General features: G+C 39.4%; 1 protein-coding gene across 1 annotated transcript; it reads left to right on the forward strand.

Moving 5' to 3' along the window:
* Positions 1–10,585: 10,585 nt before the first annotated feature.
* Positions 10,586–12,515, forward strand: LOC149839498 (xylan O-acetyltransferase 1-like). The gene is made up of 5 exons (XM_090004879.1): positions 10,586–11,232; positions 11,326–11,497; positions 11,611–11,810; positions 11,917–12,075; positions 12,167–12,515. The coding sequence occupies exons 1-5, from the start codon at positions 10,586–10,588 to the stop codon at positions 12,513–12,515; spliced, it is 1,527 nt and encodes a 508-aa protein (XP_089861005.1).
* The last annotated feature ends 5,936 nt before the right edge of the window (positions 12,516–18,451 follow it).

The raw sequence follows: 18,451 nt of genomic DNA on the forward strand, positions 1-18,451 counted from the left end.
CCATATAGTTCCTACAAAAACGTAGGAGTTGCTAACTCCTAACCGGTCGGATGTTACCGCATCTAGGGACAACTTGTATAGTGCCTGTGGTATTCCACCTGATTTCCAGTGCACCTTTTCTTGGGCACGGGTGCTTGAGGAGGTGATGCCGGTGTACTGTGGAGACTTAAGGGGTGTGTTGATTATCCTAGGGATGTATTCAGGTGATGCTGGTGTGTAGATCAACGAATCTGGCCTTGGTTCCCATAACATTGGGTTTGGGTCTTCCACAATCAGTGGGAATGACATATGGTTACTTTGTGAGAGTATGTCCACTTGCATCTCAGCATTTTCATCAATAAAAAAGGACATGTCTGCAACAAAATGTTCGTAACTCCCTTATATAGATAATTTTTTACGAACAGTTTGTGGCATCAAAAAGCTGACACAATTCTCTATTCAACTCTGACCGATGATTGTAAACTTTTATATAGCCTCTATAACAGTCAGACAATTGGGTTTTTGTGAGGTTGGAACCGGTTTACGATCTGGGTATCGATTTATTATGAAATCTATGCGTATGTATGTGTGCCTTTATGAATGAATGTTAAACTATTATAGACTGTTAAAAATACAAGTTTGCTGAAGGGAATTAAAGTGTCCACTTGTGTGATATAATCTGATCAATGTGCTAGGGCACAAGTATGCCTTTGTGGCCTATATCAAATAGATGGACCGAAGTGTCCATTATGTGTATTGATGGAAAAGTTAAGCGATATTGAACATAATGCAATTCCTTGCATATGACTGTCATGCACATGACAATGATAATGTGAATGAATGGATGAATCAATTGTAAAAAAAATTCATTGCCTTGTTTACACATTCACGCATGATTTTGAAAAGAATGAAGCGTGTGCAATGATATCAAATTAAAGGTTTTAAAAGTGCATCCATAGGCCCTAAAGTGGCTGAAATTTTTGACTGAGACTGTTGTATGAATGTTGCATGTAAAACAAGTAATTAAAAGTTAAACATATAACATTAAATGATTGATACTTACTAAGAGAAGGTAAATGGTACTAGTCTAGCTTCGTGGGTATCAAATTGAGCACAAAAGGTTGCTCCTCCTCAACCACGAAGATAGGGAAACCCTCCACATTAGACTGCAGCATGGAGGTACATAATCTCATAAGTAAAGTCTGATGCATCGGAATGGTAGTGTGATTTTTTTTTTTGCTTTTGGTATCCCTCACCTGACACTGGTGAATGGTGCTCTGCTAGGCAAAAGACACCCTTTGATTGAAAACATTGTTTGCACCGTGGCCTTGACCCAAGACTTCTGCTTGTGTTTGTATCTACAGGGTTCTAAAACTGAAACTTAAATGAATGTGCATTAGATATGCATGATACATATCATATAAGAAAGACAAGTTAATTAAAGATAAGAATTAGCTCATGCATAAAATCAGTTTCTGAAATGGTAAGTGCATGCATTTTCAATTGTTCATGCATTTTAAATTATTTATGTCTAAGTGAATGTTTGATTTAATGCATTTTTGAAGATGTATGCTTGAATGAGATATGAGAAATCTATGTTGAATTTGTGTTATTTTTAACCTTGTTGATTGCACAAAAAATTAGAGTGATTTCTGCTTACTTATTCTAATTTGCATGTTTTGTATAGTTTCACCCTACTGAGACAAGTTTTGCCTAACCCTATGAATTTTAATGTTTTCAGTTAGCGAGTGAGCTCACATGCGAAGACGAGAGGTTGCGATGGAGACCGAGCCATGCCTTTCCCAAACCTGTGAGTGTTTTGGGACTAAAAGCAATTTTAATTGCTCAAGACTCTGATATTTAATTAAATTTGTTAAATGGTTTTTTATTATTAATTTGGACATGTATGAACTTTATTCAATTTATGATTGTTTAAATTTCTAAATTTAAATGCATGTGTGAATGTTAATGTAAACGAGAATGTAATGAGCCAAGTTTTTGTCCTGACTAGTTTTCCACTATAATTTTGTAAAAGTATTTTAAAAGCATTTAAAAAAAAATCATGATTTTTGGGATACAAAATTTGGGATGTTACAATATTTTTTGTTTGATTTCATATTTTTCTTGAGTTTTGGTGGCTCTCCCATCGTGCTCATTGTTTTTAGGATCTACGTATGAGATACGCACACTCGCAAGTCATCGCCCAAAATGAAGATCGCGAGATCCTGGTTTGGTTGATCCCTACTCAATGAAGGAGGAAAGACACACAACCTTGATGAACAAACCCCATAATTTCTAAAATTCTTATCCAATTTTTTGGACCCATTTTTTAAATTTTTTTTTTTTTTTGAAAACCCTTGTTTTTGTTTTAAAAAAAATTGAGGATCCACATGGTGATACCTCATCATGCCCACACCTGCTTATATTATCTAAATATTAATAAAATAATTATCTTTCTCTCCAAAAAAAAAGATATGGAAATTTGAAAACTTATTTTCATAAAATATGATGTTATTCAGGATGTATTTTTATAGGTAATTGAAAGTGTCTTTTTTTTTCTTCTGTTCTACTCACTTATTTGTCCATGAATAGAAAACCTTTATCTTTTCTGATATTTTCCTTATAAAAATACACGAAAAAAAATTGATTTCCCACAAGATTTTTTTTGCCACTATTTTTCTTCTTAAACTTTCATCTCTATGGTGGTGGAAACTTGATTCTTGGTTTCAAACTCTATTTATTTACTTGGTTTGAAAGGGATAACTGGAATATGAAAACCAACAAATATGTAAATTGGTATGCACCGAGATATATGAAAACCAACAAATATGTAAATTGGTATGCACCGAGATTTTCATAGGTTTTTTTATTTTTTCTAAAATTTCACTATATGGATGCGATCTAGATGCTTGGTTTTATAGAAACAATTAAACTCTTAGATCATCCGATTACGATGTATAAAAAGGATCTTTTAACGCTTGAAAATCAATGATTTTCGTAAATATTCAAGTATACAAAATCATATTTCTTGAATAGACCACGCCAAATTCATCTGAAGGGTTAGATTTGCAAAACACCTTATGAAAGTATCGATTCATACTAGTTTATATATTTTGCTGGATTACATATTCTAATTTCCCATTTGAAAGAAAGGCCTGAACTTAACTTGTGAGCCTTAGTGATAGCCATTGCCATTACCATTACCAAACTACTAGGGAAAGCGATGCTCCAACCACACATACTACAACGCTTCTGCAGCGTGAAATGGACATGTTAGTCATATTCCTTGAGTTTTAGTACAATGATAATACAAACGCTTTTTGTTAGCATAATCCACAATAATACACCTTACTTTATTTAACTATACAATATTCAAATGCTGCATGTCTAAGGAACCACGCAAGTAGTATATAGTATTCTGGTCAATGCTATTCCACCTAAAACACTAATTTACTCCACAAAGAAAAGTTGTCCCCTAGGGAAAAGTTGAACAGTGCATTAATGTCTGAATTGCCAATCGATAGCATTTATTTTTCTGAACATAATTTCTCACCGTGGCCCTACAGCTACCAGTAAATGTCTTTCTTTTTCTAGATGCGATACCGTATCTAAGGCCTCCTGCTTGCGGTCAGTAAGCTGGCGACACCTTATTTGGACAGGTCAGGTCATATTGAGGGCGGATCAGGTGCAATTACATTTCATACTTTAAGTATATCGTTGTACCTGCCTTGTTGGACTTTTTGGAGCGGGTTCAACCGAATGTGACTCGGTTTGACATAGGGCACATCATGAGCTGCAATAAGAGTGGAGGGGCTGTTGGATGTGAAAAGTTCACATTCAATTTGTGAATGTGAAAAGTTCACATGCATGTATGCCATGTATGTAACCCCCACTCTTCTCCAATTATATAAGGAGATCAATGGTAGCTTGATGGGTACTACCAAGGTGATCTATTTCTTTCTTTCTTTGGGTTCAAGGGTCCTACTTACCTTTCGACCTGATGATCTGGGCTCATAGAAGTCATCGATAGGCTGAGAAGAATACCGACCACCCACATCTATGCAAGCTTCGACCGAATCGACCATGACAGGTTCCTGTAAGTTGCATTCTCCATTGGTTTTGCATCTACATTGGGTTACAGGCCCACACCATGCCTCTGCTGCACATAACTTCAGTATGGGTGTGTTGGCAGACTCTGTTGGCGAGCAGGGTCACCGGTGTCCAGTTTCCCTTTGTCATTGTAGCTGACTGCAACCACCATCGGGAGGCTGGACGAGGTCCAACTGGGCAGTGGCTCACCTTTGTTGGCTGACCGTTGGTGGCGGCTGCCAAGGCAGGCCATAGGTGGTGGCTACCGGAGCTACCAAAGTCATTGTCATCGGTGGTGGAAGTCGGCCACTGGTGGCGGCCGAAGTAGTCGATTGGTGGGGGGACAGATCCTATTCGAATGAGTTTTTTCGCTACCACAACCGTCAACAATGGCCCAAGTCAACGCCGGCTGGCCACCAGAGATTGACCGTTGTCGACGACAACTGGGTTGGCCGTTAGAGGTAGCAGATGGTGACCGAAGCTAGTGTTAAAGAGGGGGTGGGTAGAACCCTGAGGTTTCACTTTTGTGTTTTTTGAAAGTGAAATGTCGAGTTTTCACTATAGCGCTTAAGCTACAGTGAAAACCCGATCCAGATGGACCTAGTCTAGACTCGGATCTGTAATCCATTTTTTGGGTGGACTGGGTCTTAATCGACCTTGTAGGATCCGATCCAAGATCCAAAACCATCAAGGGTTCCGAGTAGACCAGATTTATGCCTGACTCGATCTAGACCCAAACCCAATAGGTGGGTTCCAGGTCGATTGGTTCAGGGACCATATTCGATGGGGATTCGATCCGATCTAGACCCATTGTCGGGACTGAGTAGACCGAGTCTGAACCCAATTTGGTCCAAACTCTAGATCCAACCATGAATTTGTTTCGATCAGGTTTGGTTCTGGATGGGGTCAGATCATGGGATATAACTCATGATCCACTTTAACCCAGTCTAAACAAGATCCAGATTGTATCCAGTTCAAGATCCAGATCTGACATGGTATCCTTTTAAGATCGGGTGTGGATCTGGACAAGATCTAGATCCTTGGAATCTAACCCAGGATCCAGTTGGACTGGGTCTGAATTCAAACCAGGTTTGAATAGTGAGATCCGAACCATGTACCATTTTTGGGTCAGATTAGGTCTAAAACTGGATCATGTAACTGGATCCATGCACTATTTACCCCTTTTAAGGAGTAGAACTAGTTTGGTGACCAATTTGATGTGTTCTAAAGATCGATTCAGAGCCTTTTCTGACAGGTTCCAAAAAGTTTTTCATCAGTTCCTGCAAAAGGAGACCCTGTTTTCTTGTATATGAGAAAGAACACGAATTTTCTCATTCAGATTTAGAGATTTATATGTATTAGTGCATGTTTTAGACCTGTTCAGGGTCTTTCTTAACCAGTTTGAGGTTGTTTAAGACCGATTTAGAGTACTTTTTGGTCGGTTCCAACACTGGGACCCTGAGTATTACCTGCAACAACATGTCTTTAACATTTTAATCATGCTTTTATATGTAATTTTATCATGGATGCATGACTTTTATAAGTATTTGATGTTGCTTTGTATTATCCATGATATTTAAGCATGAATTATGACTAAATTCATGAGATATGTGATGTGTTTCATCAAAATTTCATTTATACATATGAGATATAACACAAATATGTGTCTTTTGAAGTTATTATACAGTTTATCATGAATATGCATGCATCATCATGATTGCATGAGCATGCTTTGTAATACGAATCTGTTTATGGTAAAAGATCTCGATTAACTGACTCATGCTGTCATCAAAGTGATCTGATTTATGTTGATCGAGGAATCTTTAGACCGTGTTGATATTCAATATTATGGTTATGCGTGACTTTATGAAATGATGATTCTACCCAAAGGTAGGTCATTCGACCTTTGATCTTAAGACAACTAGTAGATTTTTTATTGGTTATTTAAAAAGATCAATGGTCTTTAGGTTTTATTGTCCATCTCATATATCATAGATAGTGAAAACAAATAAAATAAGATTTTTTGAAAATAGTTCTATTGAGATAGATGCATCTCAAAGTCTTAAATTTTAGGAACTGCAAGATTCAATTTTCATACATGTGAAAGAAAAATGCTCAGTTTTTTCGATAATTGCCCCTTTAGATGTTGTTGGGGAAAATTTGGTCAATGAACATCAATCCAATTAGAACAAGTTGTTGATGAGGATATACAACAACAAGATGCTGAGGTTCAATTTGAACCACCTGTAGCACCTATATAGACGTCCACGAGGACCAAAAAATCTGCTATTCATCTAGACTATGTGATGTATTTACAAGTGCCCAATGATTTCATAGATATTGATGATGATCTCTTAACCTTTATAGAAGTCATCGATAGTAATAAATTATTATATTGGATTAATGCTATAAAAGAAGTGCTTGACTCTATGACAAAGAACTAAGTATGAGATTTAGTACCTCGACCTGATGGAGTCAGACCTGTAAGTTGTAAATGGGTCTTTATGACCAAAACGGACTCCAAAGGGTGAGTGAAGAGGTAAAAGGGTAGGCTCATTGCAAAAAAATGTACACAGATGGAAGGCATTGATTATAATGAATTTTTTTCTCTTATCTTATTAAAGAATAGTTAAAAATAATTATGACACTGGTAGCTTATTTTGATTTAGAGCTACATCAAATAGATGTGAAAATAACTTTTCTGAATGAAGATCTGGAAGAGGAGGTATACATGCAGCAACCTCCTGGTTTTAGTATAGATAACTCAAACAACTTAGTTTGTAAGTTAAAAAAATCAATCTATGAACTTAAACAATCTTTCTGTCAGTGGTATAAAAAGTTTAATCATTAATTTTAAACTTTGGATTCACTAAAAATATTGTTGATCAATGTAAATACCTTAAGGCTAGTGAAATTAAGTTCATAATTCTAGCATTGTATGTTGATGATATTCTTCTTACAATTAATGATTTGAGTTTTTTATATGAAACAATTTTTTTCCTCTCGGTTTGATATGAAGGATATGGGTGAGGTCGCTTATGTCCTTGGAATTGAGATCCATCATAATAGAACTAAGGGTGTACTCCATCTCTCTTAGAAATTTTACATCTTTAAAGTTCTTAAAAGATATGGGATAGAGAATTACACTTTTTGGTTCGGCACCTATAGTAAAAGGGGATAAATTGAGTCTAAGGGATTGTCCTCGGGATGATAATGAGAAGGCTCAGATGGGAAATGTTTTATATATTTTGGCAGTTGGGAGTCTGCGATACCCGTAGACCTATACACGATCAGATATCATATTTATTGTTGGAATGCTTAGTAGATAATAGTCTAATCCAAGCATTGCACACTAGCAGGCGGTAAAGAAAGACATGCTTTATTTGCAAGGAATGAAGGACTATAAGTTAACCTACAGAAATGTTAACCACCTAGAGGTTATTGAATACTCTGATGCAGACTTAGGAGGGTGTCTCGACAGTAAAAAGTCTACTACTGAATACATATTCATATTAAAGGTGTTGTTGTCTCATGGAGAAGCGAAAATCAGTCTACCATTGCAGCTCACAACATGAAAGCATAATTATTGCTCTATAGGAGACTTTCGTATCTAAGCAATATGAATCAAAAACTTTATTACGGGTCATGGTATAGTGGACTGTATTAAGAGACCACTAAAGATCTTATGTGATAATGAAGTTGTTGTATCTTTGAATAATAATAAGAGCTCCACCTCATGTTGACACATGGAGTTAAAATACTTTGTTATTAAATAAAAGACTGAGAATCATTTAGTGTGTATTGATATAATTTGTATGAAGAAAATGACTGTGGATCCTTATACTAAAGAGCTAGCACAGGGATTATATTCCTAACATATAATGGGGATGGGTTTATTTGATTTCTTCTAATGTATAATAATACATTATAGTTATATGTGATCACATTTATAAAATTAAATTGAATCTCTATAGTTTTGTGCATTGTTGAATTTGTGTAATATCTCTCATTTAAGAAGAGAGAATAACATAATAACAATATTAAAATAACTAATAGAATGGGTTAGAGACCAACCCATTCCTAAAGGTATTCTTAGCATGCTAAACACTGAAAAATAAATGATACTATAGTACATGAGAATACAATATCTTATATAGAGATGTTCATTTCCATGACTCATATGATTCATGCTTACGATACAGGATAGCTTCATAAAAATGAATCGAGATAATGGTAAAGAACCTCGATTATGTGTTTTTCTATGTCAATGGGTCAAGTAGAAGAATGCTGGACTTTTTGAAGCAGGTCCAATCAGATGTGACCCAGTGTGACACAAGGCACACCATGAGCTGCAATAAGAGTAGAAGGGTTGTTACGTGAATGTGAAAAGTTCACATTAAATTTGTGAATGTGAAAGGTTCACATACATGATTGCCATGCATGTAACCCCAACTCTTCTCTCACTACATAAGGAGATCTATGATAGCTTGATGGATACTACCAAGATGATCTCCTTCTCTCTCTTTGGGTTCAAAGGTCCTGCTCACCTTTTGACTTGACGACCTGAGCTTATCGAGGGTGTCGATGGGCTGAGCAGAATGCCAACCACCCACATCTATGCAAGCTTCAACCGGAGCAATCATGACGGGTTTCAATAAGTTGTGTTCTCCATTGGTTTTGTGTCTATATGCCATCCAGCTCTGGGATACAGCTTGCGAACTGTGGTGTACAATAGAAGATGAAATGTGATTGCACCTGTTATAGCTGGCATTGTTCATATGGCACATGATGGTCTTCCGAGCCAGTTCTGACCATTGATACAGCTTGTGAACTGTGGAGTACAACAGAAGATGGAATGTGATTGCACCAGTTCTAGCTGCCACTGGTCATATGGCATATGATGGTCTTCCGAGCAGTTCTGACCATTAATACTGACACACAAGGGCCCCTCATCCCTGAAATTTTAAACAAGGCAAAACCAACTAATGGGCAGGGCAGGTGGCTTGATATCAACAGTTAGGGTCGGCTTATGATAGGCTTATTATATGGACGAATCATATGGACAGATCACGTCATATTTTATATAACCAACCTATATGTTATCTTCAATACCTACCCTACTCCACATCTCACTTGAGCTGATGAGCCTCGTTCACATATATCTCGAGTGAGATGCACGGTTCCTATGTGAAATGTTCGGTAGGAATTGAAGGGGAAATATTTCGTATAATTAACGCTGGTGTGGAACTATTGAGTAGAAATCACTCTTTTCTTTAAAATGTTATGTTTTTCTTATATCAAATGTTACAGATGTGAACTACATGGTTTGTTTAGTAAGAAATACATTTTGAATAATATGATTATGACAAGCGAGCCGTTTTTAAAGAGACTAAAATATCAATGGCCCAATTTGCCAAAATTTTATAACTCACAAAATCATGTTTTTATATTGGAAAAGCACCATCCAAAGGATGATCATTAGCAGACAAGCTATGTTAAACACGTCTATGCAGCTAGATTGAGTTGATACAGCTTGTACCTATGATTTCTAGCTCAATAGTTCCGTAGCTTCGTTAGTACCAAATATTTTCCCAGAATTAAATATAACTGACGATTATACGCTTTATTACCTGATGCGCATGGCCGAGCGTGTTGCGGGTTATTTGTGTTCTAGATGGATGGAGCTTTAAGCTCTTCTAATCTTTAATATGTGGCCTTCCCTTACGAAGCTGCAAGCGAGAGAACTGTTACTTATTTGACATGCTCCGCCAAAAGGCAAAATAATAAAAAATGAAAAAGAGGGATACTTTTGGACATGCCTTTCCTTGCAAAGAAATATGTGTTGGTAAGAAAATGACTGACATGTCCAAGGCATGATAGTCAGGACATTTCATCAATTAAAAAATTTCAGGGGCAACCAAGATACCAAAACTCATGTTTCTTTTTTCTTGTGTTTTTGGCATATGCAGTGTGACGGGTGAATTCAAAAAATATAAAAATGCTATTCTATAATTTTGATCATAGAACAAGCAACACCTTAAGGAGTAGGCACATGGTCTCAGTCATTTGACAATTTTTAAGACACGAGAATTCTTTTTAAAAGAAAGGGAAAAGAGCCACCCTCCCGCGGTGGAAATTAAAGAACACATGATTAATGGCAAACGCTTGATCCTCTGCGTGGTTCCGTCATGGAAGCTTTCATTCTACGTACTCGAAGCACTTTTTTGTTGGTGCCGTTAATCATTTTTAATCTTTAACATGATGGTGGAGTAAATTAGAAGAATAAAGATAAAAGAAAGCAACAGCAGCAGCAGCTTCTCTCTCTCTCTCTCTCTCTCTCTCTCTCTGGTTTCTCCCATGACAGCCCCACTTCACCAAACGCGTAACGTAATCCTACCCTTCCCTTGACTATTTGTTACAGCGTTTGTCTTCCTCATCTTCCTATTCCATTCGAGCGGTTGTCTTCATGTATCTACCGAGAAGGAAAGGAAGCTTCTCCAGCTCTGACGGAACAGTCATGAAGCATATTCATGGGAGGAGCAACAATGTCTCCGTCTTCGTTGTCGTCGGCTCCATCCTTCTCTTTGCAGGATTCATGTACAACGAAGACGTTAAATCGATCGCGGAGTTTCCGTTCTCAAAGCAGAAAACATGGCAAGAGAACGATGAGGCTCAGGCTGCTTCCGAAACCTTGCAAGAGGAGCCAACATTAGAATTCAAGGACGCTCATGAGGAGAAGCCCACCAACAAAGCCTCAACTATTTTGTTGCCTCAATACGATGAGAAAGTTGAGCCAGCTGATCAAAAACCAGTAGAAAAGATATTCGAAAGAGACGCCGAGATTGACGAGAAAAGAGGCTACGACAGTGACAACGGGGAAGATACGAAAATTATAAAGGAAAAGAAGGATAAGGATATGACGAAGGAGAAGAAAAAGAAGCGAATAGCAGAAGTGGCAACAGTGGAGAAAGAGTTTGTTTACGATATACCAAAAGATTGCGATCTTTTTGATGGGGAATGGGTTTTCGACAATGTGTCCCATCCTTTGTACAAGGAGAACGAGTGTGAGTTCATGACTGCCCAAGTGACTTGCGTCAGAAATGGGAGAAAGGACACACTCTACCAAAACTGGAGGTGGCAGCCTCGTTCATGCTCAATGCCCAGGTATTTAATTTTTCAAACTCTCTTTCGAATCTGCTTTACGTGAAATCAGATTGCAGACGGATCTGGCGGCTAAATTCTCTCCTCTGTGATCAGGTTCGATGCGAGGCTGTTACTAGAGAAATTGAGGGGCAAAAGGCTCATGTTTGTGGGAGACTCGCTCAATAGAAACCAATGGGAGTCCATGGTATGCCTCGTTCAGTCCGTCGTACCTCCCGGGAAGAAAAGCCTGAACAAAACTGGATCGCTCTCCGTGTTCAGAGCAGAGGTAAACACCGGCGACATGGTCTCATGTTTCTGTGGTGCCTTTAGCTTTCGCTTACACAAAAGCAGAGAAATATTGATCGCCGTAACTTAAGAGTATGTTGTGCGCTGATGCAGGAATACGACGCAACTGTGGAGTTCTATTGGGCACCATTCTTGGTAGAATCCAACTCCGACGACCCAACGATGCATAGCATATTGAATCGGATTATAATGCCCGAGTCTATCCGAAAACATGCCGAGAACTGGAGGGGCGTCGATGTTTTGATTTTCAATACCTATATCTGGTGGATGAACACATTCAAGATGAAAGTTTTGTAAGTCTTTTCATACTAACTTATGTGCTTATACGGGTCGTCCTAATATTGCTCGTAATGAAACTAAATTTGGTTTATCTTTTTCTCTCTTCTCAAACAAAAAAAGGCGAGGATCGTTTAACAGTGGGTCCACAGAGTACGACGAGATCGAAAGGCCGATAGCATACGACAGGGTATTAAGGACGTGGGCTAAGTGGATCGATGAGAATATCGATGAGCAAAGAACCAAAGTGTTCTTTAGTAGCATGTCTCCTCTCCATATCAAGTAAATAACTTGTACCAAGGCTACCACTTGTTTCTTTTTTTTTCATTGAAAAAAAAAATCAAATCTCACTTCCGTTAATTACTGTTGCTAGGAGCATGGATTGGAACGATCCCAATGGAATAAAGTGTGCGCTGGAGACAATGCCGGTGTTGACGAATATGACTAACTTAGACGTCGGGACCGACCGGCGACTCTTGGTGGTGGCCACGAACGTGACCTCCTCGATGAGGGTGCCCGTATTCTTGCTCAACATAACGACCTTATCGGAGTACCGGAAAGACGCTCACACGTCGGTCTATACGATCCGGCAAGGCAAGATGCTGACGGCGGATCAGAAAGCGGATCCCGACACTTACGCCGACTGCATCCACTGGTGCCTACCGGGCCTGCCCGACACTTGGAACGAGTTCTTGTACACTAAACTCATCTCTCGTTCGTAGAAAGCAACCAACAATGATTTTCGTTCTTTCATTTGGTGGGGGATTCCTTTCCTAATCTGGGTTTGCTTCTTTTTTTTTTTTTTGTTATTTCATATGGTTCTCTCAGTTGGGCCGGCAAGCTGAGGATGGCAGCAAGCCAACTGGAGGCTGGTGCATGGTCGTTTCACCGACCATGCTTTGCAAGCTTACCCTTTGATTCGAAATTTATATAATTCAATTTATTATTGTACGAGCTCTTTCAAAAACAAATTGTAATTGTATGAAGTCAAACCATGCAAAAGAGTTGTTTTTCGGGTGCTTTGCCTCCTCCGTTCTTTTTTTATTTGGAATCACATGATTACCCCGATCCTACTTTAGTCGGAAGTCAAACCATGCAAAAGAGAGATATATATATAGAGAGAGATGGTGGATCTTCGCTTCCTACATAATGACTAAAATTTGTGTAGATGGAATCAAAGAAATCGCTTGTGTGTTTTTTTTTAATTATGAGATGGTCCACAAAAGTGCCTTGTGATCGAGAGCAAGAGTAGAGTAGATCCAGTGGTTTGGCGTACAAATGTATGTATACAACACATCAGTTGTTGCCACGCGTTCTGCCCCTGAAACCAACTGCCAGCAGTGCTAACGGCGTTAGTTGGTGTGACATTACATTTAATTCTTTCAACATTCCCCTCACCTAGGGGTGGCAAAATCTGACACCACCCGCCAACCCGCTTCTTAGGCAGGATCGGGTTTGGCTTAAACGGGTTCGTGTCGTAAATGGGTCGACCCGCCTAACCCGTTTATTTAACAGGTCAGGGTCGTCTTAGGGGTATGCCAACCCGCCAACCCGGCTGACCCGTTTAATAAACGGGTTAGGCGGGCGGGTCAACCCGTCTACCTAAACCCAACCCACTCGCCCGTCAACCCGTCTGCTAACACGAACCCGACCCGCCAATCCGCCAACCCGTTTACCCGACCCGACCCATTTATTAAATGGGTTAACTGTGTCGGGTTCGGGTTCGTGTTTGCCACAACCCACCTGTTTATTAAATGGGTTAACCATGTCGGGTTACCCATTTAATAAATGGGTCGGGTTCGTGTTGAGGTATGCTGACCGCCGACACAACCCGCCAACCCAACCCGCCAACCCGACCCGGTTGCTACCCTCACCTACCCTCCCTTTCCGGATTCCGTCTACATTGGCAAAATAACCCTGTTACTTGAGAGGGTTGTGTATGTTCGCCCCCGATGATTCACTGAATCCCACGCCTGTGTTCGGGGCTTTGAATGAGCACCACGTATACAAGCACATGGGGCTCATATTCCTGTGTATGTTGACATAACTTTGCATCGGACTCTGGTGTTGTTGCAAAGACTTAAGTACCCTTTATTGCTATTCTTCTCATAAAGTGATGGTTTGAGAAAATGACAAAAATGCCCTTCATTCAAAAAAGAAAAAAACAAATAGTTCAAAAAAAGGACAAACATGTCCTCCATCCAGAAAGTCGAGGATGATGTTGACTCTTCAAAGTCTTCTTCTTTTTCTGTTCAAAAAAAGGACAAACATGTCTTCTTCTTCTTTCTCCGTAAAACACTGTAAAACCCTTTCTCTCTCTAGAGAAGAAATCAAGGGAAACAAAGAGTTCTTCCTGGAGAAGGCCATGAACATCAACCCTCTCACTCTCTCTCCTTTCTCTCTCTACTTCTGTGCACATCCAACAGACGATCCTACATTGCTCCATCGTCATCTTCTTCTTCTTCCTTCTTCATAAAACACTGTAAAACCCTCTCTCTCTGTAGAGAAGAAATCAAGGGAGGTAAAGGGTTCCTCCTGGAGAAGGCCATGAACACCAACCCTCTCACTCTCTCTCCCTTCTCTCTCTACTTATGTGCCTGATTTAGAGTTTTTGCCCTTACAGGAGGGGGGTTCGGGGGCTCCCCCCGGTGCGGATCCCGCTGCGCGGTCAGCGGGCGGGGGTTCAGGGGGGGCCGCCCCTGGCGGGGGGGCTCGGGGGGCAGCGCCCTCCGGACCAAATTTTTTTTGGGCCTTCCAACAATGATTTGTAGTATTATCGAGCTTTCCTATAGCAATTTATAGTATTTGTAGTGTCTTCCGTAAATCGCGAAACGCTATAGCGATTTGTAGTGTCTTCCGCAAATCGCTATAGCGATTTGTAGTGTCTTCCGCAAATCGCTATAGTGATTTGTAGTGTCTTCCGTAAATCGCGAAATGCTATAGCGATTTGTAGTGTCTTCCGTAAATCGCTATAGCGATTACACTACAAATCGCTATAGCGATTTACGGAAGACACTACAAATCGCTATAGCATTTCGCGATTTACGGAAGACACTACAAATACTACAAATTGCTGTAGGAAAGCTCGATAATACTACAAATCATTGTTGGAAGGCCAAAAAAAAATTTGGTCCGGAGGGCGCTGCCCCCCGAGCCCCCCGCCAGGGGCGGCCCCCCCTGGACCCCCGCGCCGGGGGGGAGCCCCCGGACCCCCTTCCTGTAAGGGCAAAAACTCTAAATCAGGCACATAAGTAGAGAGAGAAGGGAGAGAGAGTGAGAGGGTTGGTGTTCATGGCCTTCTCCAGGAGGAACCCTTTACCTCCCTTGATTTCTTCTCTACAGAGAGAGGGTTTTACAGTGTTTTACGAAGAAGGAAGAAGAAGAAGATGACGATGGAGCAATGTAGGATCGTCTGTTGGATGTGCACAGAAGTAGAGAGAGAAAGGAGAGAGAGTGAGAGGGTTGATGTTCATGGCCTTCTCCAGGAAGAACTCTTTGTTTCCCTTGATTTCTTCTCTAGAGAGAGAAAGGGTTTTACAGTGTTTTACGGAGAAAGAAGAAGAAGACATGTTTGTCCTTTTTTTGAACAGAAAAAGAAGAAGACTTTGAAGAGTCAACATCATCCTCGACTTTCTGGATGGAGGACATGTTTGTTCTTTTTTTGAACTATTTGTTTTTTCTTTTTTGAATGAGGGGCATTTTTGTCATTTTCTCAAACCATCACTTTATGAGAATAATAGCAATAAAGGGTACTTAAGTCTTTGCAACAACACCAGAGTCCGATGCAAAGTTATGTCAACATACACAGGAATACGAGCCCCATGTGCTTGTATACGTGGTGCTCATTCAAAGCCCCGAACACAGGCGTGGGATTCAGTGAATCATCGGCGGGGGGGGGGGGACATATAACCTGCTTCGCTGTTACTTTGGGGTTCTATGTGTTCACAAGCACTAGCTTTACTTTCTCAGTGACAGCTGCAGTGGACGCCATTATTGTGTCTATGCGAGACACCACCTTCGACCTACCTCCTATTTGTCCTCTTCTTGCCATTACCGTCTTCCTGCAGGACGCTGCGTTGGATTTGCTGCGACTGCTGAATCCGGTGAGAACGTGCTGTAATAGGCCCCAACACCAACCAGGTCTATCATAAAGATGAACTTAAATGAATAGCCGATTTCAATATTGCCTGTGTTTAGAGTGTACTTAGTCATTTTGGTTGTACAACATTCACCTATTATTTCGAGTGCCACTAGTCACCTATCATTCTGAGAGAAGCTAGTCATGCAAAGCTGATTTGGTTTACCACCATTTCGGACTGTTGCTTGTTATTTCACTCTTCGCTGCACACAGTGTTGGCGTTTGGACTGTCGCGATGGTACTTCCCATACCGGTGACGATGGATTATATTGATGATCGTGTAATCGCGTCGGTGTTTTTGTGTGTCTCCTTTCTTTAAGCTGAATGTAAATCAAGAGTTGATTTCACCATCGGTTGCACAATATTTAGCCTTTATCGTCTTGGTCATCGTTGTACATGGTTTACTGTTGTTAGGATTGTCTCTATAATACTACTCACTATACAGATGACGATGGCAAATACTGTTGATCATGTTCTTGCTTTCATCTTGTTGCGTGTCTCTCTTCGGTCAGCTGAACTTAAACCAAGAACTGATATCGCCATCGGTTGCAAATCATTTACCTTTGTTGGTCTAGTGCCGCCTAATGCCTTTGGTTGTAAACATATGACACATGTTACTATTAATTGAGAGTGTAGCTAACCGTTATGGAACTACAACAAGATTATACTTTTGACACTTTTCTGTCACTAAAGGGCCCGAAATCTGTAACTAAAGACCCGAAGAGCTGTCTAAATGTTTTAGTGACAGGTCAAACCATCACTAAATAAAATCTCTAGACGGTTACTTCCATCACAAGAGGGTATCTATAGTGATGGCCTTGTAACAACACTTTACCAATAGTGACGGTTTCAACAGTCACTTTTAGTCTTCTTTTTTGCAAAAAAATTATAAATATTAGATTTTATTTAATAAGCTTTTAAGAGTAAATATAATACATATTTTTTTATTTCCAGCTTGAATGTGCACAAGCAGCAGCTCATCAAGTCTCACACTCTTCAAACTCCCCAATGTATATGACAATAATGTACATTCAGACACCATACACATACTGCCTGCAACAATTACCACGCTGCCTCTAGTCCTATACTCACACTTGCAACTTCCCTAAATGCTTCTTCTGCTTATAATGACCTATCCAAGTCACCAAGTTGAATCAGCAACCAGTCAATGCTTCCCCAGTTGATTCCCAAGTCAATGGGTTTTAAAACACTGAGGTAAGGCTTGCCATGCTTTGAAGAAATCCTCAATAAGTACCCTTTGTTGCTGTTTGAGAGGCAGTTTCATGTTTCTGCATTCATAATTATCACCTCTTTGGGGAGGACCTCCAAGTGTACCATCACTACAACTGGAAGAATCAAAACAGAAAAATAAACTTCAAAAAGGCATTATCAAGGATCAGCTCCCCTTCTAAAAGAGAAATTAAAGGTGATTTAAATGCTACAATAACATCACATAAAGTGACGACCTAATTTCTCCTCGTTTACAAAGCTTTCATACATTTCCTGTATAAGACGTTTGATATTGACTATGAACATATGGAAACAACCAAGAAAAAGCACTAAAAACCAGTGGCATCAGCCACATGGAAGCCAGAGACTGATCAGAATCACAACATCAAAACACCCTATGAGAAATACGCATATATTCATCCATAAAGAACATATTGACACTATATATATATATATATATATATATATATATATATATATATAGAGAGAGAGAGAGAGAGAGAGAGAGAGAGACCTTAATTTCAGAAGGCTTCTGATCATGCATAATTTATGCATATTAGACACGTTTTTATGCATGATTCATTGCGAAAATGGATTAAATATCCATATTTATCAGTGTTTTCCAGGGTACTGGTTAATTTTCAAAAAGAAAAAAAATCGCACAAAATGGAGTTTACCTGCAGGATTTTTAAGAATTTGATTTCTTTTAGGAGTCCTCTTTTGAAAATACATTTTTGAAAAGGTAGTTTTTAGAATTTTTGAAAATCTAAACAGAGTTTTAAAAAATAATGTTTTAACCTAGATTTGTTATTATAAATACTAATATTCAAAAGGGGGCCAATGTCTTTCCTTGGAAAAAATGCCCGCCCTTCTCTCTTCTCTTTCCCTCTCTCCTCTCTCTACCACCGGTTTTTCCCCGTCTCTTCTCTTCTCCCTGCTCGATTCCATCTTTCTTCTAATCCCGTCTATCGCCGACGTATCTTACCTCATCTTCGGACCGTGCGTTTCAACCGCGAGAATGACCACTTCTCATTCTCAACCCCTCCATCAGAAACAATTGCAAGGCTCATTTATTCTCCCCCATCTCTTTATTTGATTCACATCTAGGTTATATCTATTTCAAATTTGTTAAATGCATAAAAGATTTTTAGTTTAATATAGCATCTAGCATAAATTGTTTTCTACTTGATCGTTTCATTTAGTGTAGAATAAAATTTAACTTTCTACAATAGCTAGTTAGTAGATCGTTATTTGTTGGTTGTTTCTTGTTTTTGTGATTTTATGTTTTGT

This window comes from Nuphar pumila, chromosome 4 (genome assembly GCF_984573655.1).
Source record: "Nuphar pumila chromosome 4, dmNupPumi1.hap1.1, whole genome shotgun sequence".
Taxonomy (NCBI): domain Eukaryota; kingdom Viridiplantae; phylum Streptophyta; class Magnoliopsida; order Nymphaeales; family Nymphaeaceae; genus Nuphar; species Nuphar pumila.

What these genes read in the sequence shown, in the direction of transcription:
- LOC149839498 (XM_090004879.1), top strand. Translation starts at nt 10,586, where the DNA reads ATGAAGCATATTCATGGGAGGAGCAACAATGTCTCCGTCTTCGTTGTC. An exon ending in ACATTCAAGATGAAAGTTTT is followed by an intron (nt 11,811 to 11,916) that starts GTAAGTCTTTTC and finishes AAACAAAAAAAG; the next exon opens with GCGAGGATCGTTTAACAGTG. An exon ending in ATGTCTCCTCTCCATATCAA is followed by an intron (nt 12,076 to 12,166) that starts GTAAATAACTTG and finishes TACTGTTGCTAG; the next exon opens with GAGCATGGATTGGAACGATC.